General features: G+C 39.4%; 1 protein-coding gene across 1 annotated transcript in view; it reads right to left on the bottom strand.

Moving 5' to 3' along the window:
- Window positions 1-2,206: 2,206 nt before the first annotated feature.
- The window catches only part of LOC126650608 (cytosolic phospholipase A2 epsilon-like), a 30,529-nt gene continuing 20,537 nt past the window's right edge, over window positions 2,207-12,198 (bottom strand). The window contains exons 11-20 of the mRNA XM_050335598.1: window positions 11,795-11,942; window positions 10,787-10,923; window positions 9,581-9,803; window positions 9,172-9,286; window positions 7,990-8,127; window positions 6,942-7,049; window positions 5,598-5,789; window positions 4,667-4,833; window positions 3,171-3,357; window positions 2,207-2,415 (exon numbers count right to left, since the gene is read on the bottom strand). Of these exons, the coding sequence (XP_050191555.1) occupies window positions 2,207-2,415; window positions 3,171-3,357; window positions 4,667-4,833; window positions 5,598-5,789; window positions 6,942-7,049; window positions 7,990-8,127; window positions 9,172-9,286; window positions 9,581-9,803; window positions 10,787-10,923; window positions 11,795-11,942 (1,624 nt within the window). The remainder of the gene's footprint in view (window positions 2,416-3,170; window positions 3,358-4,666; window positions 4,834-5,597; window positions 5,790-6,941; window positions 7,050-7,989; window positions 8,128-9,171; window positions 9,287-9,580; window positions 9,804-10,786; window positions 10,924-11,794; window positions 11,943-12,198) is intronic.

Genomic DNA, 12,198 nt, shown 5'->3' with positions numbered 1-12,198 from the left:
AAGCTCTCATTTTCATGAACAGTGTTTGCAATCCACATCAGAGACAGCCCTTGCAGGAGGGAGGGACCATGGCTCACTGTGTACCCCTGCAATCTAATACATTCCTTTATCCATAATGCTCACAGCAAATATTTGGTGTGCTCTTTACAGAGATAACAACAGTTTTGTTTTTCAGGAACAAGAAACACATTGTGAACCTGAGCATGTTACTGAAACGTCTGAAAATGTGGAGCAAGGCAGAATTTTCATTTTGCAAACAAGCCTTTATTGTCTGGTACTGTATACACAAAATATTTGCATGTAAATAACATTTCATCTGAACTGGAGGAGGCATGAGTTTAGGGCTAAAAACTGTGTTTATCTTTTCACAATAGGATTTTCAGGTAAAAATGGAGGCAATTCCCAGAGTTATATGCAGAGCACATAGCATACTATTTCTGATTATGACTAGTGAAACTACTATATAACAAAAAAGATACCAGCAGAAGTTCAGTTGTTCAAAACCTAAAGGGTTTCAAATGTTAATATTTATGCTGTGATCTTTAGGCTTGCAACCCTAGGCTACAGTTGCACAAAAACATAAGGTTTGGTTCGACATAATGAAGGACAAAAGTGTTGGCAAAAGTCATTGTGAACCAATTTGTAAAACAATTTGTCATTGCTTCTTGCCAAAACAAAAATCTTCAGAGCGATATTTTGCAACAAGCCAAACATATTATTTGGCTGCAAATGAAACCTGTTATTTTCAGGTTGGGTTCCCTGGGCTGACGAGGTAGGCAGTCTATTAAATAGAAGTTATGTTTCAAAACAAAGATGTTTTGTAAAATACTAACATGAAATGTTTCAACTTACCCAAGCAATTTACCTGGTTTATTTTAGGCCCAGATTATAACATCTGACTTTGTTCAAAATTTTTGCAGTTGTTGCTAGGACACAAAACCTATTAATGAAGTGTGCTTTTAATTTTAGTTGCTCCTGGAATGCAAAAGTTATTATGGATTTATAATTTTTACACTCTCAGCACAGTGCAGAACAGTTCAAAAAAGATACTTTCTGTAAAAGGCAAAAGGAAGAAAGTTTAAAAATGCAAAACTGCAACAAATATTATCAATGGTCTTGTGCTAGATACCATGGAGAATTTGTTCAGATTGTTTTAAGATGGTCTTAGTTGCTGCAGACTACTGATTCATTCCCACACAGTTTGTATAGGCAGAATTGAACAAATAAGCATTTTTGTTGATAGACATATGTCCAAAACTTTGAGTAAGACAACAAATTTTTCATTGTCTATTAGAAGTAAAATATTTTCAAGGACCTTTTCTTTTTAATTTAAGAGGTGTATTTCAATATGAGAAGTAATTCAATTAGGAAAAAAATTAAGGGTGTTTTATTTTGAAAGCTTCGAAATAAAATGTTGAGATTTCGTATACTGTCTCAGTACAAAACAATTAAAACAGACATAAATTCACAGGAAATTTTGGTGTGCCCAAATTACACCCTTTGCTTAAAAAAAAAAAAAAAGTTATGGGAAAAGTCTTATGCCACTTCCTCCTAAGTTGCTCCTTCCCATCATGTATGATTCATTCACAGACCAAGAGAGCCCAGGATGTGGATGCAATTCACGGGGCTCTCTGTGTTCACACACTTGTCCCTCCTTACATTTCCAACCTCTGTGGTTGTTCTTCAGGATGCTTGCAAAACAGAGTTGACCCAGGGATCCAACACCAGCTTCCAGTTGTGTCTCAGGTTCTCTTTGTTTTCCAGGGTTGGTTGTACCTTATGTTACATGAAGAAGAATTGTGGGAGAGGAAGTTTATACTCCCTTCTTATGGCCTGTAGGTGTGTTGGCTGCGTTGTATAACTGCAGCACTCTGGTAGTAAAAAATTATTTTCGTTTATGTCATATGTTAAAATAAGTTAGGCTTAAAACACTCTATTTTTAAAATCTAACAAGTATTTTAGATAAAGGATGTTCTACAGACAACCTTAATTTAGAGAACAAAATATATGCAAAAATTTCCCAGGCAATGTCATTGCCTATAGATGCCACTTCTTGGAATAAAAAAAACCCTCAGCCAACCACTGCACCACCTCGGGTAGTTTCTTTCTGTAGTGCAGAATAGCCAGTGTTGAAAAAGCCACGTCGCTTCTGTGTCCTAGAGCATGAAAAACCCCTCTGAGAAGAAAAGAGCAGTTGGATGGGCAATCAGCACATCTTCTGCCTTCTCCTTTGCATTGCTATCTGCAAGGCCTGCATAATCATGTCAGAGTTGTTCAGGATGTTGTATTCGCTGAGATTCAGCAGCTTGCGGTAATTTTCATCCGTGTACCTGACCGAGAACATGCAGTAGGGGGAAGAGCAGCTGGTCAAATCAAGTTGTCCTCCCTCCATCTCTGAGCAACAGCGCTTGACTCCTGGAGAGAAAGAGTTGTTGTTGCTGTAACATCATATTCATCTCAGTCAGTGTCTGGCTGCCCACAAGAACTCAGAGGGTGACTTTTCTCCAGAAGAAAATTCATAGGGTTTAAATGCACAAACAATGTAAGTCATGTTTCCCCACCCCTAATCTAGAGAATATTGTGGGCCTGAAGTGAGGAGGGCAGAAGGGAGAAGTGAGTAATGGCACTGTAATGGTTATCTACAGCTTACTCCTAAACATCTGTCTCATTAAAGCCATGGATCAGGCAAGAATGTCAGCCTGAAAGGGCACTTCAAAAGCCACTCCTGGTGCACTTCAGGTCTTATTTTAAGCAGCTGGGATTTCTATGAACCTCAACTGAGGAATAAGTTGCTAGCAAGACAGTAGAATTTAAATGAGAAAGGATCAATAGAAACATATGGAAACTTAGAGTTCCTGTGATCCCAAATGTGGTTGGATGGATGCCAGCAGGATCCATCTTTGCCTTTCCATTTCCTGTGTGGCCCGAATTCCACAAAAGCAGAATTTTAGACTTAACCTCCCTGCTGCCAAGAAACAGAACAAATGAATTCTAGTAATCTGTGGTAAAGAAGAGGAATACAAAGCAGATGGCTTGGCAGAAAAAGAGTGACAGGCCCTGCATTAACCCAGCCAGCAAAGATAGCTAGCAGCAAAGAAAAAGGCTCTGTCTGAGTCAAGGAAGCAGGCAGTAGTGTCTTTTTCAATGCTTTGCCACTATTTGTAACTTACCAGGTGCTTTGTACTCTTGGAAAGTATCATTCACAAGGGGAAGAAAAATCACAATTGGACATCCTGGCAAATCTGAATCATGGAAGAGGTAGCACTCCTTCAGATTTTTCTTTTCTTCGTCAGTGAAAGAAATTTTGGGGAATGGGATTTTCTGCTCCGAGTAGTATTTACATGCCTTATCTAGAGGCTGGAAGATCACAGAAATGGTCAGCCATGAAATTCAACTTTGTTGTCTAAAGGCCACAAATTGTCATCTAGTGTTAAGGTTTAGTGACTCAGATCCTTTGCATGAGTTCTTCCTTATCAAGGGTTATTCTACTCATAATTACAGCAGATAGTAACATTTCTAATCACAATATGTAAACAAAATTTCAGAGTTAGAGAATACATCCAGGACAATGCTTTTTTCAAAATATTGAAGCAATTTACAGAAGTTGAGAGTAAAGCACGAGTTTTAGCAAATAAAAGATCCTGTGTTTAATATATTGTATAGAATTAACTGGAAAAGAAAACCACACCAAGAAAATGTTTTAGGCATCTTATTATGTACCTGAAAGCCAGAAGATAAGAAAGTTAATTTAAAATGTGCAATTATGTCTCTGCCTGTGCAGGTATTATGGCACAGTGTTAATTGAGATTTATAGTTTACTGAGAAAGTCTGAAGTTCTAGGCTATACTCTACCTTTTCCCTGAAATGTTTAGTAAAATACCACATCCTAATACACACTGTGTTATTTACTCTGCACCATCTAATAGTGGACACTGTCAAGCAGAAAAATTTTCTCCTAAAATGTTTAAAATTGTAGCAACCTTTCTTCCTAAATTTTATCTGACAATGAATGAGGTTGAAATTAAACTTCATTAATTATATGTCTCATGCAACATACGGCTTATTAGGGGTAGTACAGCTGTTCTCATTCAGAAGAAGTAATTCCATTTGGGCAGGCCAAGATAACTAATAATAAGTTTCCAATTAACCTCAGTTTCTGATATCTAAAGACCCAAACTTCCTTACTGCAAGCCCTTATAGACAGCTAATTAACTTTATCTACATGAAACTGGGGTTTATGCAGGAAGATGTTTGTCACTGAATTTTACTTGTAGCATCTTATTTGTCAGCTCAGAAATTATCTGCTTCTGATATCCACTTAACCCTTTTTATATTCCAATTTAAGTCAAGAAATCACTTCCTCATCTTTATGAATATTCCTGTGCAAGGTCTGGAAACCTGCTCAAATCAGCATAAAACAGAAGAGCCTCTTTCCATCGTTCTGGAAAAGACCATGCTGATGTCCCCTTGAATAATTTGATATGTTCATAAACCAGAAGGAAGGATTCCGGGAAGAAATAAGAACAACATTAATCCCTACAGTGAAAAAACACTGGGAAATGCAGACATCAAAAACTGAACAGATGAAATAACCAGCAGTTCTAGATGTTACAGGCTGGACATTTACAAAAGGAAACACAACACATGGTAACAAGAAGGTCCTCACCGATGTATGTGATCCAGTCGTATAACTTAGATATATGATGACATCCACTTCCCTCTGTGGCCTTAAAAGTGGTGCACTGCTGGTATTGATGAAAAACCCAGCATCTATCATGCCTAGTTGATCAGGATTTTGCACCAGCTGGTTGGGACGTGAGTCTAACACAGTGTCTAAAAGGAAAATATTTCTTGGAATAAGAATTGATCTGCAGGTATTTTGACCAGAAAAAAAAGAAAAGTGTAAAGTGGAACTGACCATCCCAGAGGCCTCGTTGAATTTAATTGCCATACTACTGGACTGTCAAACAGGTGCAAGTAGGACTGCAAAATGCCTAAACTCCTGTTCTAAAAAATCTTCTGGGTTGAGTTTCCAGGGAATATATTCCACTAGTATGTAGTACTCATTAGTGCAAGTAAGCTACATCTAATGAATAACCTAGATCTGCCTTGCTTAGTTTCAATCATTGTTTCATCTGTTATCTATAACTGATTTGGAGAACAAACTATTCTCAATCCTTTATACATTTGGATTTATGCCTCCCCCTCAGTCCCCTCTTCTTTGGACTATAAAACCCCATTCCTTTCTAGCTTTCTCTTGTAGCTGACATTTTCTTGGATATTCCAGTTGCATCTGAAGTTAGAGGCACAGTCTTGCCAAATAAAGCTTTCTCCCATGTTCACTCTTCTCTCTGCCACTTTAAATTTGGTTCTGTCAGCTGCAAGCCTGACCTCTCAGTCTGTACTGCAGAGGGCTCAGCCAAAGCAAATAAACATATATATTTAAAAACAGTGGCAACTCTGAAGTTTTAGTGTCTCATCTCTGTTCAGAAAATAAGCATTCTCTCAGGAGGTTTTTTTCCACTCCCAAGACTGACAGGCTTCTTTCCTAAATTGTCCACCCTGAAACTACTGAAAATTATGCCAGTCCCCATCACCTTTCCATTGACAAAAGTGCTCATTCTCCATGTAGTTGTTATGCAGCTGGTAGCCCTTCAGGAAATTGTGGTGCTGGGCGACAGAGAAACGATCAGTCAACGCTCCCCGTAGGGCACTGGACAAGGGGCCAGGAGGAGTGTACATGCGAGTCCTCAGCTCATGGGGCCTTGTGGGCAACACGGGGTCTTCATCTAGAGGAGAGCAGAAAAGATGGCGAAGTACTTGTTAAATAATGTTCATTTCTGGCTGCCCTGGTCTTCAGGGGCTGTTCTGGGATGATTCACTAAATACACACAAACTATTCTGAAGGAAAGGAGTGGCTGCTGTTAAAAGCTCTGATGATGGTCTTAAGCTTTGGCCTAAAGACAGTTCATCAGAAGCAGTCTTTAGTCCTGGAAAAGACATCCCTCAGGAAATAAGAAATTCAGAGAATGTTCTGTCAGAATGAAAGTTATGTGTCCTCACAGGAAGGTATCATGAAACAAAGGCAATCATGGAGAAAATGGGGGTGATGCATATGCTACTCCTCCGTCAGGTGGGCAACAGCAACCACGGGGTCTATTGCAACAGTGGCTGCTGCTACCTGATATTCACTCCTGGCAGCATGAACATGTACTTAATCAGCAGTGAGAGCAACCCAAGAAAACCTGGGGCATGCATTCATATTCAGAAACTATGTCTAGTTTTTAGGGTGGTGTCATGTAATTCGGCAAGAGGTGTGGTTTCTTGAAACCACAACCTGCTTTGCTAGACCAAGAGGCTGACAATGCAGCAGGAGAGACTTGGTGGTTTGTATGATTGCACAGATGTATTTCTTTACTTTTCAGGATGCCTGCAATTATAGTTACTATCATCTTAAATGATTTAGCAGTAAAGTCATGGTTTCTATATTGCTTCAGAAAATACCCTCTGGGCCTTATTTATCTTTGTGCCAGGATGAATCCTGTACACTAATTACTGTACTGAGTAATAAAACAAAAACCCAGGAAATATTATTTACCAATTGATATTCAGGTTTATTCTCTGCACACGCAGCAAAACCAGCCATGTTCTCTGCCACTGGTTCTTGGTTCTATATGGCTGAGAGAGAGTGGGCAATGCCAAAACACTTTTTGAGAAATGTCTGACCCCTCTAAAACTTCTTTTTAAGGAATCAGTAGAGCTTTAGTAAGTCTTGTAATTACAGGAGCCTTTCTCTCATTACCCTCTTCCTATTAGTCTATACAAGTTGCTATCTCTTAGGAAGATCCTATGATATTAGATTCAACACAGTTGACATGATGATGCCAAAAGTTATCCAGAATACTAAACGTCCATAAATGAAAGGCTTAATAAATTCTCACCAACTTCTTCTATTCTGTCTTGTGTCCACCTCTTCCAGAAGTCCTCTGAACTGTGGGAAAGTCCCCATATTTGTAAGAGGTTCACAGAAAATATACTGCTCCACATACCTGTAAAAGGAATTAGTGAACACAAGGGCACACTCTAACAAGAAAATGCATTTTTCCTTCTATTTTGACCTCTTGGCTTCATTTTTGAACTGGCTTAATACAAATATTTCTGAAGTTTCACACTGTTAAATTCCTCTTAACTTTCTATGGCATTATTCCAGGTCATGCTACTATCAGCTTTGAGCCTAACCTACTGCATGGCTCTGCCACATGGTAAAGGGAGAAAAGAATGTGAGACAAGTAAAGGAGAAAAGACCCGACTCACTCAAGAGACAAAATAAGAGTTTAGATAACACAAACATCGCAAACATATCCTTTCCATTCCTGTCTTCCTTACTCCGGCTTTTTTTTTCTTCGCATACTCTGATCACCTTCCACACACCCTGAATTTTTTTCAAAGTGGGATGAACTGGCTCTTCAGATGTTTGGTTTGTACAAGATCTCACATTGCATCATGTAAAGGCTCACAGATGCAGTGGACTCCAGCTCCACTGTGCACTCTTCTTCACCCAGGATTGGCTCTCTCTGCTTCCCCACTGGGGCACTGGTGGCTTTGTTGACAAGACATCATGCTATCATTTCATCTGCCATTGCAAATTTAAACTATACCAAATTGGTCTTAAGTTGGAGTGCATTCAGAGAGTAATCAGAAGAATAACCAAAGAAGTGGGGAAATATTCCCTACAAGGAAAGAATTAAGGAGCCTCATCTATTCCACTTCAAAGATACAGACATGTCATCTACCAAGACAGTGACAAGAAACTAAACAAAAAGACGTGGGGTTTTTTACTGTATTTTTTTGGACAGACTACCATTCCCATTTCCTAGCAGGCAATATCATAGCAGTGCTTAGTATGTTAGAACAGAAACATCTACCCTGTGGTTAACCACCTTGCATCCCTCCCAAGTGCTTCTGTGACAGGACAACGCAGTACATCACCTTGAAGGTAGCAGATGCGGGATTCAGGGAGCTTTTTTAACAAGCGTCCCATGAAGAACTCGCTTCCAAAATTCTCTGTGCGAACGAATGCGCCGTACTTCAGAAGTCCCACCTCGTAGGGGGTGAACTCCACCCACTCTGTAACACAGCCACAATGGGACACTTAGAAGGCTCCCAGACAGATGTGGAGAGAGGGACAGCTAGGGTATATGTTGTTTACTATGTCTTTACTATGTTGACTTTTCAAAGCCTCACTCATAAATGACCCTCTGCAGGATAGGCAGCTGAGCTCAGACACAGTGGCAATGGGGAGGCAGGAGCAGTTTTGCTGTTCATGATGGTGTCTCCGAAGGCAAAAGGTGCACAACAAAGCTCCAGATCTTACACATGCTGTGTGCTTGCACCAGTCCAGGGTTTTCCAGCATGTACAAGGTTTTGCTTTACCTTTCCATACACCACGTCTAGGTGAGAGTACTTCCACTGTTATCGATACAGTCAATTTAACTTCACTTAAATAATTTATGTACAAAGACAGGTACTCAGCTCTTCAGAAATTATATTTTTATAAGAGAGCAATTCTACTCTTTATGTGTTGTACTGAAGAAGATTGAACTATTCCTTGACTTTATTGGATATCCTCTCCAAGTTAAGTGCAGTTGTCCAATATAAGTGCAGTGTGAATGAAAACTGGGACAGAAATGGCATAGACCATAATTTCCTTTTCATTCGGAAGTGGTTCATTTTTTCACCTCACCCATAACAAAATTTGATCTCAATTTTTGTTCTGTTTCTTCTCCTCATCTGCTTCCCCTCATGAAAAAAAGAAAAAAACCCAAAACAATGAGAGAAGAAACAGGTTTAGTAGCGAGTAGTTGAAACTATAACTGGGAATCAAGAAAAAGCAATTCTCAGATAATTCCAGTTGTTCTCATTCTAGGAAGATCTGATAATATTTCAAAAATGGCATTTCTGGCAGAATTTCTACAGTGTATGACTAGACAGTGAAGTGCTGCTCCCCAAAGCCCTTGTATTAAACCTGTAAGGCATGGAGGTGACGGTTATTTCTCCAAAAAAGTGAAAGAAAACAATTGTTTTCTCCAAGTGCTACCAAGTAGAGAAGATGAAATCACAGCAATTGACACACCAATTTTAGCCTCACATGGTCTGAACCACCATCCTTACCTTTGAAATCATTGGTGCTGTAACTGTCCCGGACGCTGACTGCCACATAGATGGGCAGTGGGTTCTGGCCATCACAGAGTGCTTCTTGCTGCTCTGAAAGTTTGTGAGGGTCTTTCTAGTTTTGAAGGAAAAAAGAGGAGAGAGAAAACTATTTCTGCATACATGTCTGTACATCCTAGAAAGTATTTCCCCAACAAGTAGGAGGAGAGGTAAGCTGCTCCTTAGGCTGAGGAGTGTAGTGAGCCATCCTGGTTTCCTGAATCTGAAAGAAGCCCTTGAATATATTGATACTTAAGTGTCCTTTCTTACTACACAACAGCAATCTCAGTCCAGCCTTGCAAGAAGACTGGAATTTGGCATTATTTGCATCCCACCCAGCTTCTTTTCTGAAAAAGAATATACATCATACCCCATCATTTAGCAAGTACTCAATCATGAGACCCCAAAGATCTATAAATGATGTCCTGTATCCCTCTTCTTTCCGCTGACAAAGCTGCTTGTTGTAGTACTTCATGCGATCCATAGAGAAACAGCCCATCTTGCATTTCGTTGCTTGTTTCTGGGCTTCACCAATATGCGAGTCCAGGTCTTTCTGTGACCAGTAGGCATCTCTGTATAAGTTGGCCATGGTCCTGGAGAAAGATCATATAGACAGCAAAAGTCAAAAGGAACAGAGGTTTACACTCAGGGATTCTCTTCTGCTCATACATACTCTGTTTTTGCTGCTCCATCTAGCAGAATGAACACTCCAGAGTTTCTATGACTCTTTTTAAAGAAGATTAAGGTGGGTTTGTTTATGTTCCTGACATTTTTAATTTTTTTTAATAGAACTGGTAGAAGCTAAAGGGATAAAATTTCCTGGTGTGAACATAAGTACGTTTTTGGATCCAAACTAGGCAGAAAATTAAAATAAATTTTCTTTTCTTGTATTTTAGAGCCTTAAATTCATCCACACCAACTGCTGTCTCTTGGCTTTGATTCACTTAGTGTTACTCTTATGATATCTTATGATATCACTATCCTTTATAAACACTACTCGCTATTTTACTGGCCTCCCCTACAGGAGACAATCACACATTAGGCAGCTGTAGGTCCTGTGAGCAGCGAATAACACTACCCAGGACAATGTAGTCCTTTTACAAATTGGTTGCACTTTTACAACTTTTACAACAGGTTGCACTGGTAAGTGTGCACTATCCTGCAGTTTTTTCCACATGACCAGTTAATCAGAACAAGTCTCAGAAGTTAATGGGAACCACAACAACTGGAACATCAGTGGAGAAAGGAAGAGGCATGATTCTATGGGCATCCACAGTTACATCCACAGTAACTACTTAATTAGAAAACATTTTGACAAGTGTAGTTGTCTGCACATTTAACTGCTGCAAACCTGGAGCTGGTAAGTGCAGTCAAGAACTTGCTTATAAAAACAAGAGTGCATCAAATCAAGCTAATATTTATTAGCTTTATTATTAAATCAAGCCTGTTACTGAGAAACAGCTTGTTTCTATGACATTTGAAGAAAATCTCCTGATCTTGTCTGCTTTTAGAAGCAACTGTCTGCAGCAGTGTCACTCAAAAGGCCTGGTCAAGCCTCCTGCTTGAGATGGCTTACCATGTGGTGCCGGACAGCCCACTGATGTATGTTATGCAGTCCAGGAGATTTAATTTCTTGAGTCCCATGAGGCTGCCATACAGTCCTGTCATTGACTTCAGTCCTCCACCTGTCGTGATGATAGCCACAACGGGGACCTGTTGGCCAGAGGGAGGATGAGGCATTCACACCAACAGCATTCAACATTGCATCCCAAACTGCAGTGAGGTTTATTCACCACACTCAGCCCAGGTCCTGATCACAGAGCCCAGATACCTTTTCAAAAGGACAGACTTCAAAACCAAGCAATGACTGCTACTGCTGCTTCCTTTTAGATAAACATGAGTTTGGAAATTAAACCAAATCTGGGTTCTTGCCCATCTCTAGGACAAATAGGGGCACAGATTAATAAGAAGAAACCCTTCTGTAGAAGGACCAATGTATTTTCTCTGCATCTCCCACTCCTTCACCACTTTTTTCTTATTTCAAACATCGACTACTACTGCGTGAAAATCCCCATGCCAATCCCATAAAGAAATACACTCAGTTCAGTCACTGTTGTCAAGCTACCATCTTCAATGCTGTTATTTTTCGGTATCATGAAGCTAATTTAAAATAAATTATATTTATTTTGAAGAATTTCAAAACTGCAAGATGTAAGAAGATATGAGAAGCACTCAGAGATGTTTGCCCTAAATTTCTACAAACATGAAATTTGAACAAGGGGAGAAATCTGTGCTGTGTAATATATTCAGTATTTCTGAACCAAGCCAGTATCAGCATAGCATGACAGGAAAGAACATATCTCAAATATGACAAATTCCAAATTGACAGTAATGAAGGATGCAATTATTGCAACTAGTGATTCTTGCAATAACAAACCTCAGCAGCACAAGCAAATGTACTTAAGACATGGGCAATTTGGTACCGGCACAACAGATGCATGTGGCACATTTTGCTGACCACTCATTTAGAAGAGTACATGAAGGCACTATGGATTCAAGTTCTATCCCCTCAATACAAATGTACCTCTTGATCCTGCAGTTCCTGTGGTAGATGAAAAACAGTTTTGAGGGCACTTGCTACATATCTCTTTCTTTTCCCCAGGAAAGCCTTTTCTTCTGAACATAAGTCGAACCCAAAGCGCATGTCCAGGTCTTGGTGGCAAGAACAATTACTAAGATAAAACCAGACACATATACTAAGTACTAATACACCCACATCAATCTTAGGACTTTGATTGAAGATAAACTACATCACCCTTATCTTGAAACAGGGTGATGCAACTTGACATGAACAAGAGAGAATATTCTAAACTTTTTTTAAAATTAAGAAACTTATGTCAACTAGTAAGCCTAACTAGTGACATTAGACCCCATTACTACTAATTGATGAAGAAACAATGTACAATATTTACAAATAAAACAAAATAT

This window comes from Myiozetetes cayanensis, unplaced genomic scaffold (genome assembly GCF_022539395.1).
Source record: "Myiozetetes cayanensis isolate MyiCay16 unplaced genomic scaffold, myiCay2020 scf6-25, whole genome shotgun sequence".
Classification (NCBI taxonomy): Eukaryota; Metazoa; Chordata; class Aves; order Passeriformes; family Tyrannidae; genus Myiozetetes; species Myiozetetes cayanensis.
Note: the sequence above shows the minus strand (reverse complement) of the source record. Positions and strands in the feature narration are given on the sequence as shown.